The sequence below is a fragment of the Bos indicus genome, chromosome 25, assembly GCF_029378745.1.
Source record: "Bos indicus isolate NIAB-ARS_2022 breed Sahiwal x Tharparkar chromosome 25, NIAB-ARS_B.indTharparkar_mat_pri_1.0, whole genome shotgun sequence".
Taxonomy (NCBI): domain Eukaryota; kingdom Metazoa; phylum Chordata; class Mammalia; order Artiodactyla; family Bovidae; genus Bos; species Bos indicus.
Window position 1 is genome coordinate 7,467,443 of NC_091784.1, and position 19,188 is coordinate 7,486,630.

The following is a 19,188-nucleotide window of genomic DNA, read 5'->3' on the forward strand; positions in this document are numbered from 1 at the left end:
AGAAATGATTTCTGCTCTGCGAGTGGGTAACGAGAGTTCAGTGAATCATGAGTTAGCTGTGTCAACAGGGAGTGGAGGGGGGCTGTGATAGTTGAAAGGGACAAGAGGTGATCTCTGTGGCTTGGCTTTCTATTTTCTCTGACTCAGGTGGTTGTCGACTCCAGTTCTGGCTTTGAGCAGTGTGTTTGTATGTGATTGGTTGAGCTGAAAACATAAGTGACTATCCTACTGAGTGACTTCAGACAAATCAGTAGCAAAGTTCAATCCAATAGATGAATGGATAAAGAATTTGTAGTACGTATGAGCAGTAGAATATTATTCAGCCATGAAAAGGAATGCAGTTGAGTTGGTTCTAGTGACATGGATGAACTTAGAGCCTGTTATACAGTGAAGTTAGAAAGAGAAAAACCAATTTTGTATCTTAATGCATATATATGGAATCTAGAAAAAGGGTACTAAGGAACCTATTTGCAAGGCAGGAATAGAGAACGGACTTTGGAGACAGCAGGGGAAGGAGAGGGTGGGACGAACTGAGGGAATAGCATTGAAACATTTACCTTACCTATGTAAAATAGCTAGCTACTGGGAAGTGTCTTTAGAACACAGGGAGCTCAATCAGTGCTCTGTGACAACCTCGAGGGGTGGGAGGGGTGGGGAGGAGGTTCAAGAGGGAGGGGACATATGCATACTTATGGAGGATTCAAGTTATTGTATGGCAGGAGCCAACACAATATTGTAAAGCAATTATCCTCCAATTAAAAATAAATTTAAAGAAAGACAATATGCAAATAGAAAAAGACAACATTTTATCCAAAAAAAAAAAAAGCTCAGTTCAAGACTTGGAAGACGCAGTTCAGCGAGAAATCCTTTGTGCCCTTCCTACCCCCCCGGACCAGCGTGTTATTTTCCAAGCCTAGTGTGTGATTGTGGGTGTGATGAGTCAAGTTTCTTCTCTGCTCCCTCAGCCTGCTTGTCTCCTCCCAGGCTAGATTTTGACTCTTTGCTTTTTTTTCTGGAAAATGTCCCTTCATCCACTGTACACTCTCATGCAAGTTACGTCTCTTTCAAATAACAGTAACGGTAATAATAGCCCATATACCATAACTGTTATAACAAATATAATTGGATATGTATTTTCAGGATGGTGATAGGAACTTTATATGCTTTGCCTAATTTATTCCACAGATAACTCCATGCTGCTGCTGCTGCTAAGTTGCTTCAGTCATGTCCGACTCTGTGTGACCCCATAGACAGCAGCCCACTAGGCTCCTCTGTCCCTGGGATTCTCCAGGCAAGAACACTGGAGTGGGTTGCCATTTCCTTCTCCAATGCATGAAAGTGAAAAGTGACAGTGAAGTCGCTCAGTCGTGCCTGACTCTTAGCGACCCCATGGACTGCAGCCTACCAGGCTTCTCTGTCCATGGGATTTTCCAGGCAAGAGTACTGGAGTGGGGTGCCATTGCCTTCTCTGAGACAGCTCCATAAGGATGCACTATTAGTATCCCCAATTTACCAGAGAGAGGCAAAGCACAGAGTTAATGTTATTTACTCAAGAGCAAGCACCTAGTAAGAAGGAGACACAGGATTCAGTGAGTTTGGAGGGTATTATGATAGCTGAAATAAGTCAAATGGAAGAAAAGACAAATGCGGCGTGGTATCACTTACATGTGGAATCTAAAGAATACAACAAACTAGTGAATACAGCGAAAAAGAAGGGGACAAGAGAGAGTATGAACCAGTAGCTACCAGTGGGGAGGGCGTGATGGGCAAAAAGGCCTGGAGGTGTGAGAGGTACAAGCTACTGGATATAGGACAGGCTCAAGGATGTATTGTGCAACACGGGAAAAATAGCCAAAAATTTGTAATAATTGAAAATGGAATGTAACCTTTAAAATTACATTGAATTAAAAATTTTTTTATTAAAGAGGGGGAATCAGAATTTACACAGCAGGCCTTTTGGCTTCAGAGGTGGGTTGAATTTTTAAAAGGTGTCTCCCTCTCTTGTACGAGGAAGAGGAGGACTCTTTTTAAAAAAAAATACTTATTATTTTCTCACTTATTTATTTGGCTGTGCCGAGTCTTAGTTGTGGCACACAGGATCTTTCGTTGTAGCATGTGAACCCTTCGTTGTGGCATGTGGGATCTGGTTCCCTGACCAGGGATCAAACTCAGGTCCCCTGCATTGGGAGCTCAAAATCTTAGCCACTGGACCACCAGGGACATCCTGGGCTTGCATTTTAGAACTCAGCAAACGGTCCCCCTTCCCAGACTTTAGGCTGTTTAGTGTTGGGAATCATGCTATCTCCTTCTTTCATTCTTTCTCTGTTCCCTCAAAGACAGCAGACAATTTCTTGGAAAACCAGCAGAAGCTCATTGATACTGTTCGTTGAAATTTATTTTTGAATCCTTAAGATGATTAATAAGGGATCCCATAGAAAGGGGAGACCACTAAAGATGATGCCCCAGAGAAAGCCTATAGAATATGGGGTAGTAGAAAGACCCCAGGCTGGAGTCACATTCTGGCTGTAGCTCTTAAGAGCAGTGTGGCTGTGAATAAGTCATTCCTTGATTGAGCCTCAGTTTTCTCATCTGGCAAATGGAGATAATAATATATTACTCAGAGTCCTTATAAGGATTTAGTGGGTGTGCAATACAAAGGGCTTTATTAATGGTCATCATCATCATCATTAACATTTTTTCCCATAACCTGGACTCAAGAGCTTGGCACATATGAAGTTCATAGTAGGCCTTGTTTTGCTTGAATGTATTTCTAGTCCAACAGTATAATCCTAGATAGAAGTTTTGCTTCTTTAATTTGACCACTTCAGCATTCTCATGACACAGAGTGCTGCTGCTACTGCTGCTAAGTCGCTTCAGTCATGTCCAACTCTGTGTGACCCCATAGACGGCAGCCCACCAGGCTCCCCCATCCCTGGGATTCTCCAGGCAAGAACATTGGAGTGGGTTGCCATTTCCTTCTCCATTGCATGAAAGTGAAAAGAGAAAGTGAAGTTGCTCAGTCGTGTCCGACCCTCAGCGACCCCATGGACTGCAGCCTTCCAGGCTCCTCCATCCATAGGATTTTCCAGGCAAGAGTACTGGAGTGGGGTGCCATTGCCTTCTCCAGACACAAAAACAGTTTCCATCTTTCATATAATTACTCATCTCTTTCTCATGGTGAGGAGAGAGTGTGGTCTTTAGAGTCCTATTAAAAATGTAAACATCAATGAGTTTGCACTGGACCCGAGAAATATGGCACACATGAAGATTAGAACCGTTAGCATCCTTACTGATGCAGAAAAGTAGCTTGAGGAGTGGGTCCCTGAGTCCGTCTGCCCTGCTCCATCTCTGCTTTGTCTCCCATGCTTTGTCATCTCATTTGTGGTTGTCTGCGGTCATGTTTGCTCTTCCCTGTCTCCATCATTTCTCTCCCATGCATTTGCTGTTCAGTGGTCAGAATACTCTTTGTAGAGCCCAGATTTGACCGTTTCATCCCCATTCCTGGAACTCTTCAATGGCTTCTCATTCCTTAAGGAATCAAATCCAAGCTATTTTACCTGACATTCCCTTTTCTTGTCTGTATATCTGCAACCTCATTTCTAGCTCCAGTTTCTGTTGAATCCCCACCACCCACATAGTTCACTCAAAGGAGTCTTCTCTGTGTTCTTTCTTTCCCTGATCTCCATGCTTTCCCTCTGTTTTAGATTCCCCCTAATTCACTCCAACTTCTCCTTTAAGACTCATCTCCATCATATCCTTCGAGAAGCATTTGCTACACCTTCCATCTCTGAACTGGGATGCTTCCACTCTGGCTCCCATAATAATATGCATGTAGACTCTTAAAAATCCATGAAACTTGCTCTGATTGTTGGTTTTCCTGCATCTATCTTTATCCATCTTTTAAATCTCCACTTGAGAAGAGACAGTTTTCTCATGCCTGAATGTATTTTACATTCATGTGCATGTTTAGTCATTTCAGTCGTGTCTGACTCTGTGCGACCCCATGGACTGTAGCCCAGCAGGCTCCTCTTTCCATGGGATTCTCCAGGCAAGAATACTGGAGTGGGTTGCCATTGCCTTCTCCAGGAGATCTACCCTACCCAGGGATTGAACCCACAGCTCTTATATCTCCTGCCTTGGCAGATGAGTTCTTTACCATTAGCGCCACTTGGGAAGCCCATTTTACATTCATACAAACACAAATGCTGATCCTGAGCCCACCAGGAGCCAGGCACACTGAATCAAAGTGTCCTTGGGCATCTCTCTGTGCCAAAGACACAGGCAGGAAATACATCTTGAGTGACTGAATGAATGAATGAATGAAAGCAAGACGTCCTACTATGTGTCTATGAGATTTAAAGATGAGCTAGTTCCTTTCTGATCAAATCCAGTGGATAACCTTGCAGAACAAGAACTAACTCAGACTGTCTGCTCATGCCTTAAGCATGTTGCATACTGGAGCGTGTTCAAGGTTCTTTCCTGACCTCACACACACAGTGAATGTCTGAGCTCTGTAGGCTATTTGTAAAGAGTTTATTTCATCTTTGCAGAAAGCTGCCCAGTATAAATATTAGTCAGTTGATTTCACACAGAGTTAAAACAAGCTTTTAAAAGGCTTTTACCTCGCCTGTCCCCAAACAGGTACTTTAGACAGATTCTCAAGAGCCTTGGGAAGCTTTGACGGATTTGGTAAAGTGAAAGTTATGTTCTGTTCAGACGCGGCCTTCTGTGAAGGCTGTCTTGGGGTTGATGCTGAAATTGTGCAGAAAGGGTCAGGGAAAGTGAAGGATTTTACCATCACAAAGATGGGGTGGGAGGGCAGTGGTGTAGGAATCAGACTTTCCTCTTCTGGATTCCTCTCAACAAGGTTGTTTCTGAAGCCGTTTTCCTTTGGTGCCAAGAAGGTAGCTTGGTATTGTGGAGGCGCAAGGGCTTAATATTTCAATGGTGTTAGTTCACTCCTAGTTCTGTCCATCAATTGGTGGTGGCTTAATCACTAAGTTGTGTCTGACTCTTGCAACCCCATGGACTGGAGCCCACCAGGCTCCTCTGTCCATGGGATTTCTTCAGGCAAAATACTGTAGCGGGTTGCCATTTCCTTCTCCAGGGGATCTTTCCAACCCAAGGATCGAACTCACGTCCCCTGCACTGCAGGCGGATTCTTTACTGCTGAGCCACTATGCCCATGAGTTAGTCAATGACAAATATGAATCCAACCCAGCTCTATATACCACTTGGACCAATGGGTATCAGCACCATGGACCAGCAGAAAGGTAATATAAGCCACACATAGACTTTTTGTTGTTGTTATTCTGGTAGTCACATTAAACTCAGTAAAAAGAAACAGGTAAATTTAATTTCAAGGTTTTATTCAACCCAGTACGTCTCAACAATAACTGAAAATGTTTTATTTCATCCAGTGTCTCCAAAGTATCATTTCAACCTGGAATCAAAAAAAACTATTAGATACTTTGCATTCTTTTCCTTGTACCTCGTCTCTGAAATTCAGTGTGCATTTTGTGCTTGCAACACGCATTATATCTGATTAACCACATTCCAGCTGCTCAGTGACCACACGTGGCTCACGGCCATACAATAGGACAGCCTGAGGTGGGACCACAATGCCTGGACAGATCTCTCAAGTCCTTAAACTTTTCCTATCCAGATCCCAAGATCTGCTTCCCAGAGATGAGATAACATTGCATGAAAATGATCATGTGTCCAAACTTCCTTCTTTGCATTGTAAAGGATGGAATAAGAAGACAAGATATTGGATTATTTTCAGGGGGTTTCCTTGGTTGTTGTAGTTCTGTCATTGGATCTTAAGCTCTACGTGGTAGGGAGAGATTTCATTTAACACGTGTCTCTGGACAGTACTAGTACTAGAGTACATGACTAAGTATATGAGTTTCCTAGGGCTCCGATAACAAAGTACCACAAACCAGGAGTCTTCAACAGCAGGAATGTCTTGTCAGAGTTCTGGAGGCCAGAGGTCCAAGATCTAAAGTGTCAGCTGGGTTGGTTCCTTTCGGAGGCTGTGAGGATGATCCTGGTCCATGCCTCTGTCCTGGCTTCTGGTGAGTGGCTGGCTTTCTTTGGTGTCCTTGGGCTGTAGAAGCATCACTTTGGTCTCTGCCTTCATCTTCACATGATGTTCTCCTTGTGTGTGTGTCTATGTTCAAAGTACCCCCGTTTTATAAGAACAGTTGTATCAAATTAGGGGCCAACCCTCCTCCGGCATGACCTTGTGTTAACACGTGTTAATTACATTTACGATGAGTGACTCCATTCCCAAGTAAGGTCACATTGAGAGATAGAGGGGGCGAGAACTTCAAAAAGTTAATGGGGGGAGCACAATTCAACCTCTAACAGCACGTGTTCATTATAACAGCATATGTTCATTAAACCTAAATTGGATCCATGAATTAATAATACTTGACTATAAGGACCGTTTTTTGTCTACTCCGGGTGGGTCCCAAGAATATTCCATTTTGTCTGAAAAAGATAGGCAGGTTAAAAATCAAACTAGGAAAACTGGATATGAAGAGGATGAATGTTATTGATGGGCAGTTCCACTCTGCAAAGGCACCTGCTTTGCAGTGATCGCATTTGAAAATATTTACATATGCTGCTTTGAAGGTCTTTTGAATTAAACGTACTTAACTTCCATCAGCCTCAGTGTCCTAGCTAAAACTGCCTCAGAACTGTTCAGATAAATTAACTTCAGTATCTTCATTTGTACACAGAGTGATCACACATTTTATTTGGCCACACTTACATGTTGTTGTATCTAAATAAAACATCTTGTCATTAGGCAAATTCTTTCTTATACACAAATCAAGTGGACTTCTTCCATTTTTCCCAAATTTCACTCTCCTTGGATCCACCTTGACATTTTGCAAAACCTCTTCTTTAAGTCAGTCCAGCCCTGTTTTACTCCAAACTGTGCGCTGTTCTCAGCTCAGCATTCATGGAGGCTGCTGCTGCTGCTGCTAAGTCGCTTCAGTCATGTCCGACTCTGTGCGACTCCATAGACAACAGCCCACCAGGCTCCCTCGTCCCTGGGATTCTCCAGGCAAGAACACTGGAGTGGGTTGCCATTTCTGCCTCCAATGCATGAAAGTGAAAAGAAAGTGAAGTCGCTCAATCGTGTCCGACTCTTAGCGACCCCATGGACTGCAGCCTACCAGGCTCCTCCGTCCATGGGATTCTCCAGGCAAGAGTACTGGAGTGGGGTGCCATTTCTTCTCCAATTCATGGAGGCAGATATCCTTAAAACATCACACATCTTTAGCTACAGGAAAATACTTGAGCACTGACCAAACATATGTAAAGAATTCAAGGTTTTCCAGTTTCCAGTGGTGCTTTGTTTGAACGTCCAGGGCTCAAGAGACCCTTGTGTTGGGGCAGCACCAGTTACTGAACTTGGTTCTTCACTTAGGAAAATGGAGTTCTTTGTTTTCAATCTCTCTTGACTTACGGTTTTACAAATAGCAATAACTTCAATACTGGCATGTTCATGCCAAGTTGGATTGTGTTGAATTTGTAAAGCCAATAAAGTTTTATCTCCCCTTTGTTCTGATGGGAATTTCAATTGTCATACTGGCCCTGTTTATTTCTCTTATTCTCTGTATAAAAGTTTATGAAATGAGGATGGAGGAAACCCAGAAATGCATCATGCAGTTAAGTCTGTTGATATAGCCAGACATTTGCGTCATATGGATGGAAAATTTAGGAAGCCGTGTAATGCAGTGGAGTATATCTAGAGTTCAGATCTCAGCTAGAATGTGTTTGCTGTCTGAATTTGGACATGTCACTGAGTTACTTGACCTCAACTTTCTCTTCTGTTAAATGGGTATATACGGTACCCATCCTACTTACTTCCCAATGTGGTAGGGAGGTTCAAACAGACCCTGTTTGAATGCTCCCAGAAGCCTTTACATTGTATCCTTGGCCAAGCAACTGTGATGATGTCTATGGTGGGAGTGATCAACTCTGTCCTATTTATTTACCTAAACTGACTACCTGATTTATTGATTTATTTCTTCAGTTTCAAACATTTGAGTTTCCTCAAGAGAAAAGGTATCATCAAAGAGTGTAGTTTAAAAGATCAGATCCCTCTCCTTTCTTTTTCTTCACTCTTCCCTTGACTTTATTTACCATCATTGCATTTACTCTGTGACTCACCAAGATGTTTTTGAGCATCTACTCTATGCATGCCATTCAAATACTCCTGGGAAGATAGTACTCAGTAATGCAGACCTTCCCTCAAGGGCCCAGATAATTCAGGTCTCTTCCCTCAAGGGCCTTACAATCCAGTAGCCTCCAGGTCTCTATCTCAGCTCTCCCATGGCTCTGAAAATAACCTCACCACTTTCTTTTACTTCGTTTTCATTGATTCTGCCACCCCAGGTATGAGCTATTTCCTCCTTCTGCAGCATTCAACTGGCCTTTCCACACATGATGTTGTCAACCTGTTTCCTACTATCTGGCTATTTTCTACTCACCCTTCAGCTCAAGGTTTAGACGTCAATTCTTCTGGAAAGCCCTCTTTGATAAACCATAGGGGATTGGCGAGCTCTCTTAGCTCTGTATATTTCTCGTCTCGTGGCACATACCCCATTAAACTGTACATTCCCGGGTTATTCTGTGACTTCTGCCAACTTAGAGCTGCAGAGGTTTCTGGGCTGCGTGAATCCTTGTCACCACTGTGGCCCCTGAAGCTAGCAGAGGACCTGCCATACCAAAGATGCCCAGGACTTTGCTACTGAAACAATGGCATGAATATCAAGTTCTTGCCTATTTGAATAGTTCATTGCCCTTGCTTTCTGGCAGTCTCTCCTAATTTCATTTCTTCCAAATCCAAGTATAATTCATTTTGTGACAGCCTTTTTTTCAAGTTGGCAAACTATTAGAGGCTAAAACTTATGCAACACACAATGAAAGACAAGGTCATATTTTATCATCTTTGCCTGTTGCCTTAACCAGATTAGACATCTTTCTACAAGTAAGGTGAATGCAAGCCAACAGATATTTATCATGTCAAACACCTGATTACAAAGGACAGAAGAAAAAGAGGGAAGTGTTAAAGATGAAGATGGCAAGTCCCTGCCTTGAAGGAATTTACATTCTTAGGAGAGGCTCATAATAGCCACGTAGGGAGATTGGAAAAGACTCATTGGAAAAGATTCTGATGCTGGAAAAGATTGAGGGCAGGAGGAGAAGGGTGTGACAGAGGATGGGATGGTTGGATAGCATCACTGACTCAATGGACATGAGTTTGAGCAAACTCTTCACTATCTGGGAGATAGTAAAGGACAGGAAAGCCTGGCGTGCTGCAGTCCATGGGGTCACAGAGTCGGACATGACTTCGTGACTGAACAACAACAAGGGAGATTGGATAACTGAAAACACCAAAAAAAAAAAAAAAAAAATGAAACCTCAAAGGTTTGGTTCTGGAAATTCATGATAAGTTATGTGGAGGTGGTACATAGCTTCTGTATCTTAACAATGTCATGTCTCCTCAAGGTCTTGGGTTGTCTCAGCTATGTTTAGGATCCACCTTTGAGAGAGGACCAAGGAAGAAATGTCGATTAGTGTCCTTGGGAAATAAACTTTCCTGATAGGTAGAAAATTCAGTTTTCATAATGTGATGTGAGTGAGGTTGCTTCAATTAGCAACATTCACGGTGGAGCTGGCACTACTCTGGGTTACTTGGTGCTTGCTGTGTGTGCAGCAACCCCCTCTCTTACAGAGAAAGTTGTCTTACACCAAATCTATTAGTTTCCTATTTTAGATGCAGGCAGAGAATCCCCTGGATAGCTACGATGGAGTAAGTAGCACAGCAATATTATCCCAAGTCATATCTGCAGGGTAACTGCAAGCAAGCTGTTTAGGGGAACACACGCCATTCTTTTCTTGTTGTGGATATGGTTAAATGTAGTAATATTAGCAATGGTGCAAGTCTTTGAAATTCACCTTGGATAGAAATTTGACGCTGATGTTACCCTGGTGGTGGTGGCAAGAACTCCCCCCTTCCACCTTCTTTAGCTCCTTGTAAAAGGAGGTGGATTGTGGATTGAAGGTTTCCTCCATACCCAGGAGATGAAGGGTCTTTGTGGAATGATGAGTTAAAACGTGTTGATCTGTTCCTTCCATTATGGAAACAGTTTCTGCTAGTATTTATTTGCTTGGTTCAATTGTCAATTAGTTCATCTGCCCTACTGTCTGCACCACTCTATTTGGGATGGTGGTGGGCAGCTCCAGCTAGCACTCAGGGATGCGTGGCAGTGACAGTGAGGCCATGCTATTGATGCAAAAGAGGATGGCTGAACTGGTGCTGCCCTAAATTCCCTTTGTGTTTGCAGCCATGAACGTGGCCCTCCAATGTCAGTTTCTGGTTTTGACAGTTTCCTATAGTCATACGAGAGATTACGTTGGGGGAAATTGGATGAAGGACACACAGCAACTGTCCTAACTTTTTTTGTTTTCAACTTCTTGCTTTGCAGTTAGAATTAGATTGGTCAAACTATGATTTTTCATCCTGCCTCTTGGGGTGACCTCAGATTATTTGCATAGTCTTTCAAAGCTGCCCATCTATAAAATGAAGATAATGATGGAGGCTGTGGAGTGCATTGAGGGAGTTACATTTATACAACACTTAGGGCAATAGAATGCGTATGTTGAGAGCCATTCTAATTATATCCTTATTTATTTATTTTTATTTTTGGCTGTCCTGGGTCTTTGTTGCTGCACAGACTTTTCTCTAGGGGCAAGCAGGGGCTACTCTCTAGTTGCAGTGAGCAAGCTCCTCATTCCAGTGGCTTCTCTTGTTGCAGAGCTTGGGCTCTAGGGCACGTGGGTTTCAGTACTTGCAACTCCGAGGCTCTAGAGCACAGGCTCAGTAGCTGTGGCGCACAGGCTCAGTTGCTCCGTGGCACGTGGAGTCTTCCCAGATCAGGGATCAAAACCATGTCGCCTGCATTGGCAGGTGGATTCTTTACCACTGAGCTACCAGGGAAGCACTTCTAATTATATTCTTGTTGTTATTAATAATGTTATAATCACCATCATCATCATTAACACTACTAACCCCTCTTGGGTTCTGGATCTTGAGATGACAAGAACAAGATCTCATGCCTTTTTGGTAACTTCCGACTTTGGCTAGAATACTTCAGAAAATATTTCGTGATTGAATAGTTCTACTATAGCCCTTACAGATATCCACGCTCATCTTAGCCAACAGAGGCCAATGATAACATCCTTGAAGGAACCTCAGCTTTGGAGAAAGATGTGGATTTGAGGTCTGCCTCTGACATTTGGTGGCTCACTGGTAAGGAACCCGCCTGCCAATACAGAAGACACAAGAGCCACGGGTTTGATCCTTGGGTCAAGAGGATCCCCTGGAGGAGGAAATGGCAACCCTCTCCAGTATTCTTGCCTGGAAAAGTCCATGGCCAAAGGAGCCTGGTGGGCTACAGTCCATGGGGCCACAAAGAGCTGGGCAAGAGTGAGTGAGTGAGCACACATCTGCCACTTACTAGCTTCCAGAAACCTTTTGCTTCTCTATCTGTGAAATGGGTTTGATAACAAATAAGTTTAGTAAAAACACACTTCCTATAAAGATGAAATTAGACATGTATATCAAGTAGCTACCATTATCTAATGCTGAGAATGAACTCAGTGACAAGCTGCTATTCTGCCTGGTACTTTTTTTTCTATTTATAATGGGCAATAATAAAGCATTTCCAGCTATTTCACAGACAGAGAAGTGAAGCCCTATGCCGCCTGGCTTTCCAACAAGAAATCTTTCAGTATGATGTTGGGATATTTCAATAGGGAAAAATTTTTTTTTCCAAGAGTGCAGGGCAACACTTGATGGTTTGACTTTGTTTCCCGGCTCCCTGAGTTACTGGGTGAGTCAGAGCGTATCTTAGTCCTCATCGGGACCTGAGAATTTTTCAAGGGACAAAACATTCGGACTATGGGCATGTGCATACCACTCTTTAAGATGCTCCAGGCAACAGTGGTGAGAAAAAAATCACCAGGGGTTCCTGCCCTCAGGAAGTTTACAGTCTAGTTGGAGACAGACCTCAAACTGCAGATTTTACCGTAATATCTTACAGAAGGGTCCCCCAACCTCCAGAATCTAATGCCTAATGATCTGAGGAGGAGCTGATGTAATAGTACTAGAAATAAGTGAGTGAGTGAGCATTAGTCACTTAGTCGTGTCCAACCCTTTGTGACCTTATGGTGTGTCAGGCTGTTCTGTCCATGGAATTCTCCAGGCAAGAATACTGAAGTGGGTATAGCCATTCCCTTCTCCAGGGGTTCTTCCCAACCCAGGGATCGAACCCAAGTCTCTTGCATTGCAGGCAGATTCTTCACCGTTTGAGCCATCAGGGAAGCTCAACAGAAATAAAGTGCACCATAAATGGAATGCTCTTGAATCATCCCAAAACCATACCCCTCTCCCTCCCTGGTCCCTGGAAAAATTGTCTTTCATGAAACCAGTCCTTGGTGAGGACTGCAGTCTTACAGGAAAACCCAAATGAAGTTTTTGGCCAACCCAATATATGTAATATAAAAATACACATAATGTCAAAATCAAAGTGTACATCATGTCAGACTTTGACCAAGATTTTAAAGGACAAGTCAGGGTCCTCTAAGACCCTGTGGATGCAGTGAGCGAGATAAGAAAGCCCCTGTTCTTAAGTGCCCGAGACTGTTGGCTGGGAACTTCACTTGCTCGAGGCTAATAATTGTTTTTGTTTGTTTTTGACACAAGCACATTTCTCTTTGGAAATACCACCTCATAAGCCACCATGTCAAGGCTACTGATTAACACCAAGTGCCATAAATATCTGATTGTCCCTAACTTTTAAGGAGTTGAGAAAAACAGCCTCTCCGTTGCCTTCTGTGGCTCCACATGGAACGTCAGGATGGAACATTTCATAAGCGTGACACCTCACTGTCGCAAATCCACCCCGCCTCCCCTGCTTCATGTTTCTGGGGCTGGGGTTTTCAGCCACGGCAAGGTGGCTCCTGGCCTCTCTCTCCTCTGTGCCTCCCTGCGGAGGCTGGGAAAGTGAAATGAAACAAATTGCTTTTTCTCCAATCTGTGACATGGATTCCTGTTATCGTGGTTGTTTGTTGGTTTTTTGTGAATTATGGTCCCAGAGCAATTGCAGAGCTCTTTGTTCCAGAGATTTTTTTTTTTTTTTTAGTAAGCTCATGTAGTTAGGAAACCAAGGTTTGTATACTCACCTTACAAACTACAAGATCAGTTTGTAAGCTGACCTGGAGGTCAGCTTTGAACCCATCTCCAAGTGTTTAAGGATGTGGGGCTTGGGGCTTAGGAGTCTGATGGATTTGGTTAACTAGTTTTTTCTAGTTATGTGAATGGCAGGAAGTACTGGATTGACCAGAAGGTTCATTTGGGTTCTTCTGTAAGGTGTTATGAAAAACCTGAATGAACCTTATGGCCCACCCGATAACTCCACCTAGCTTAAAAAGAGAATGATGGTAGGTGCTACACTGGGTTCTTATCAAATATGATAATATAGGCAAAGCTGCTTTGTTGAATTTTGTATCTTTGGTGCTTAGAACAGTGACTAGTACATAGTTAGTACTCGAGAAAAGTTTTCTTATCATCACCATCATCTTCATCACCACCGTCATCTCCATCTTTATCATTTTCATCACCATCACCATCAGCTTCATCCCCACCATCATCATCTCCATCCTCTTTATCATCAATATCATCTCCATCTTCGTCTTAGCATGGATTCAGTGACAGGAACTCTTCAATAACACTACATCAGGTTCAAGTTCTGGGTTCCACCACTTACCAAATTTACAAACTCCCATAGTGGGAAATATTTTTTCACCTGTTTGGAGCCTCAGTGTTCTTACCTTTAAAAAGACTAGAATATCTATCTCTTGGGGGTGGTTATGGGGATTAAAGTGCCCGGCACAGAGTAGAATGAATCCAGCGCATCTGCCCATGTGTTTTTCAGAGAAGAAAGAACTTTGCTGAACTAGAAAGGGGACTGATTTCATCCCTACAGTGGGTATATATGCTCAAGGACTTTTTAGATTATGAAACACATTCCCATAGATTTGATCCCTAGAGCATCACAAGAGCCTCATCAGAAAGGAGAATATTTGGTTTTGTTTTTTTTTTAGGAAGGAAAATATTTTTGATTTATGTTAATAAACGAGGAAATGGGATACACAATAGTTCCACCATTGAGTTTCTGATTTTTCAGCATTTGTCTCCAACCCCGTAGTCACAGCACCAATAAAAAGTTAGATGGCAACCAACAGGGAAATTATCCAGCATAGAGTTTTTTATTTTACTTATTTTATTGCGACCCATAAAAGATTTTACATCACAACCCAATTCACCCGCATAAAAGTTTCATGAAACATTTCTCTTACTCTATTCTATTCTTTCCCAGTGCTGTATAGTTTATTTCATTTAGAGAATGTTGATGCAATAACCCGCCACCAGAGTTTTACATCCCAAGGGATCACACCTGTAATTTGAAAACAATACATTTCATCCCAAAATTGTGTTTAAGAATAGTCTGAGGCACCTTTACACAGCATCCGAGGCTGGATCCCACCCACCCTCAGAGATTTTAAGCCGGTAGGTCTGGGGTGGAGTTCTAGCATCTGGCTCTGTAGGACCACCCCTAGGTGACCCGATGGCCTGTGGGCTAAAGAGTAATGTCCTATTACCTCACTCTGATTGTCTCCACCTGAAACATTCTCCGCTATTGGGTGTTTTGACTTTTTTGTGTTTTGGGTTTTTGCATTTTCTCTGTCACTCCCCAGAACACCAGGGAATCTTTCTGTCTTGGTCTCATACTTTTTGCTTTCTAGGAGAAAGCAAGACCCCTTTGATTGAAGAACTGAAGTTTAGCTCTTCAGTTATTAGTTGGACAAGGAGCTTGTGGCTCGTAAGAATGACTGCTGAGCCCACCTGTTGAGCGAGTCCTTTGAGGAGGGGCTCTGGTCCTCTGGTGATGCGATTTTGAGAGGGGAGCAGACGCATCTCTTTAAGGAACCTGAGTGAAAGTGAAAGGTGCTCAGTCGTGTCCAACTCTTTGCGACCCAATGGACTGTCTAGTCCATGGAATTCTCCAGACCAGAATACTGGAGTGGGTAGCCTTTCCCTTCTCCAGGGGATCTTCCCGACCCAGGGATTGAACATTGGTCTCCTGCATTGCAGATGGATTCGTTACCAGCTGAGCCACCAGGGAAGCCCAAGAATACTGGAGTGGGTAGCCTATCCCTTCTCCAGCATATCTTCCCGACCCAGGAATCGAACCTGGATCTCCTACATTGCAGATTGGATTCTTTACCAACTGAGCTACCAGGGAATCCCAAGGAACCTGAGAGAGCTGCTTAATTTCATCCTGCATTAATTAATTAATTAATAATCACATCCCCAGACTGTGATTGGAAATAGGACTGTAAGAATGGCACAAATACTGTTTATCCAGATTTTCTTTCCAACCCTGGGAAGCTGGGAATTAAAAAAAAAAAAAAAATCACCCAGGGGCTCCCTGAACTAGCACCACCAACAGATCAGCAGGAAAGTGGAATTCTTCCGGGCAGCCTTCTCCGCCCTCACCTCCTCCTCTGTTATACAATTTAATTACAAGTTTAATCACTTCAGAAACCTCATCCATTCCCTCCAGTGTAGCGAGATCTCTCCTTTCCAAGCAGGCGTCTCAGTGATAAGCGGCTGTCCATGCAAAGAGTGGATGGGTCTCTTGAAACCTCTCCTTGGGCGAGCCAGAAAGACATGACTAAATAAAAACTGAGATTGTGTTGACATTTCACTGCGGTGGTTGTAGTTTTAATAATAAAGGAAGAACAAAGTATTTGCAGCTTTAAATAAAGAGGCAGCATTTGGCATTGAAATCGCAGGGGATTTTGTACGAGGTTTTATTTTTGCTCATTGGGAAACAAGAAAAAAATGAACTTAGAAGAGACAGAAGTTCAAGACAAGAGAAAAACAAGAGACTCTGATTTTCCTTCATGCCCTTGATCATTACTGGGGTTCTGTGGTCAAGGGTGGGTTCCTTTTCTTCAGAACCTACTGCAGGTCCTTCCTGTTGGGTCCTCGGGGACAAAGATGGTTTTGGATTTCGCTCACCACGTTATTGAATGTGATGAATGAAGCTGTTTATCTAGCGCATCCTCTGAGGCAGGGCACCGAGCGTGTTTGTTTTCCTGTGATTTGATTTTTATCATGATCTTCTCACAATTATCCTGTGAAGTCACTCATCATGTTCCCCATTAAACAGAAGCAAAAAAAAAAAAAAAATACTGGAGCCCGGGGCATTGCAACAACTTGCCTGAGATCACACAGAGAGTCTGCCAAGGAGCCAGGCCTGAGCATCTTCCACACACTCGCCCCTGACAGTATTTTAAGATCAATTTACAATTAACCACTCAGCTTTGTTATACATTTATCTGCAGTATTCTCAGGGTGTGTTTTTAAAAAATGTATCCATCACCATCTCTCTTATCTCTTCAAGCTCTGTCTTCATCCCTCTTCCCTCTCCTCCCCTTCTCCTTTTGGCATTGCCCCCACCCCTGCCCGTACCCTCTTGAAAATATAAAACAAAAATAGGAAAGTCGCGTGAGCTTCCCGGTGGAATTCCTGAGTTTGCTTGCATACCATATATTTAGTTTAGTAATGAAAAATTCCAGCTCCGGGCGGTGCAGAGGATAGCATTTCTAATGTTTTTTAAACAGCTATTAATGTAGTCGAGCGCTGTGTGGGTTTTCTTTCTTTTTTTTTTTTTTTTTCCCTTCCTCGTCTATATAATCATCTGCTCAGTGTACACTCGGAAAGGGAGAGCAGGGGCCAGAGGAGGGGCGGGCTGTGATTGATGGATCAGCTCCAGGAAGGAGTCCCCTCTGGGGCTGGTTTGGGGAGCAGTCAGATGTTGAGGAGGTCAGCCGGGCGGCCCCGGCCCCCCCTCCTCCCGCACCCCCGCCGTCCCCACGTTGCACAGCGCACACACCCTCGCTCCTCATCGAGGCTCTCTCCTGCCAGATGCTCTGTGGCGTGGCACTGGCACAGCTGCTAAGTTTATGGAGGAGAAAGGAAGCAGGATGGTACAGCAGGTACATTTCCCCCATTTTTCTGTTTCACTCGAAACTGTGCTTTGAATGGAGCGGAAGCCTTTCTTGGTATGAAGTCTCTGTTACTCTCTGTGTGATATGGATTTTGCTCCTTGAATCATGCCGGGAGGGAAAGCAGAGGAATTCAGCCAAGTGTGTGTGTGTGTGTGCGTGTGCGTGTGTGCGTGTGCATGAGCTTTTCTGCTTGATGTGTAAGAACTGAGCTGGTCTTCGAACCCGCAGGTTAATGATGTAATTTTGCATTTCCCTTCTTTGGTTTCAGTGCCCCCAGGGGTATGATGCAGTTTGAGTTCTTTTCGGTCCAGCACTGGAGGCTTTTCTCTGAATATGCGCAATTTCTTGCCAGAGAAGTAGAACAGACCAGGCTGAGAAACTCAAGTCGACCAAACTGTCAGCAGGACGGAGAACTGCAGGCAGCTGAGAAGGGACAGTCTCCTTTCTCTAGTCAGAGTTGGTGGGAGGGGTGGGTCCCAGGGCAGGAGACACCGCTTTTCTAGGCGGTGTGGAGAGGTGTAATCAGTTGGTTTAGGAGGACTGAACCATTCCCATGCATTTCTTTACTAGGGGGGGCTGTGTTTAGGCCAGAAGAGGTTTGAGGGGACAAGAAAATGGACTGGGAACAGATAAATTTCAGACGCAAAAGGAGAAGGGATGCTCTAGAAGTTTGATGATTAGAGCTGGGAAAACACACACAGAGACGAGAAAGAAAGATACTTAAAGTCCACCTTGGCAGGCACGTTTCCCCCCTCAGTAAAAGTCAGACAGTTCACGGTGAAAAGAATAAATCCGTTCCGTGCTCTGCCACGTAAGGACTCTTTTCTGCAGTTGAAATGTGCTTTGCATTAGATGGTGAGCCAAAACATTTTGCCAAGTCCGATGGGCTGCCAGGCTTGGTTCATTTGTTAGTTTCCCAAAACTACTTTATTAAACCAGTCAGGGCTGTGCCCAGGAGAAGGAGACGTCTAACAACAACAACAACAACAAAACCCCACCAAAATATTAAAAAGAGCACCTCCCGTTTTCTCTCTGGCTCTGCCTCCTGGGAAAATTAAGGGTGTGGGATGTTTCAGCGACCAAGGAAATTCTCCTTGTATTTGAGGGGCGTCTCACTGAATGCCTGCAAGCAGCGAAGTCCACACACTGTGCTAATGGTCAGATTACGGTATTTGTCTTAAAATAGCAATAATATCCTGGCTATTTCATGCTTCAGTAAAATATTTAAATTGAAATGGCATTTTTTTTTTCCTTTGGTGAATCAGACTTGGTTGCATTTTAATAACCCGTTTTTCTCTCTGTAACTGGAGTGCAAACTACCCACCGGGGTGTTTCGGGGAATGAAGGGAGGGGGGTGGTTCCCACGTCATCTGGCTGCTGTTGAGTTGCTGTTCTAATTGAGGTTTGGCCCAGGAGGACGAAGTTTCTTTTCCACTTATCCTAATAGATGCTCTTGATTTCAAATTTCTACCCAGTTCTGCAGCAACCAAGGGTGGATTGGAAAACACGAGGTCTTGGCTTCTTTTTCTTCCCTTTTGTGTATTCAGCAGTAACCCAGGGAAGTCCAGGCATTGAAAATCAGATGCTAGGATTGCAAAATCTTTTGAAGCCCCCACCCCGATGATGTGGTTGTTCAGTCGCTGAGTTGCAACCCCGTGGACTGCAGCACGCCGGGCTTCCCTGACCTTCACTGTCTCCCAGAGTTTGCTCAAACTCAGGTCCATTGAGTCGGTGATGCCATCCAACCATCTCATCTTCTGTTGTCCCCTTCTTCTCCTGCCCTCAATCTTTCCCAGCCTCAGGGATGATGTGGAGGTGCATGCAAGGCAGAATCACCCTCCACTGTCAACTCAATACCCCCACAAGCACCCTGACTTAGGAAACATCAGCATCTCCGTGATCATTCCACTTATTTGGGAAAAGCAGGCATTTGGCATTAGAGAAGAGGGATGATCCTCAGACAGTAAAGAATCTGCCTGCAATTTTGGAGACCTGGGTTCAATTCCTGGATTGGGAAGATCCCCT

At 43.8% G+C, this 19,188-nt stretch overlaps 1 protein-coding gene across 18 annotated transcripts in view; it reads left to right on the forward strand.

The window, feature by feature from the left end:
• The window catches only part of RBFOX1 (RNA binding fox-1 homolog 1), a 2,439,741-nt gene that overhangs the window by 2,208,171 nt on the left and 212,382 nt on the right, over positions 1–19,188 (forward strand). The window contains exon 1 of one of the 18 annotated variants that reach the window (XM_070779623.1): positions 17,046–17,151. The exons of 16 other annotated variants lie outside the window; for them this stretch is intronic. In XM_070779623.1, coding sequence (XP_070635724.1) covers positions 17,119–17,151 — 33 coding nt within the window. In that variant the 5' untranslated portion in view covers positions 17,046–17,118. Of the gene's footprint in view, positions 1–17,045; positions 17,152–19,188 lie in introns of those variants that run through there. One more of the 18 variants, XM_070779628.1, reaches the window with a different exon arrangement.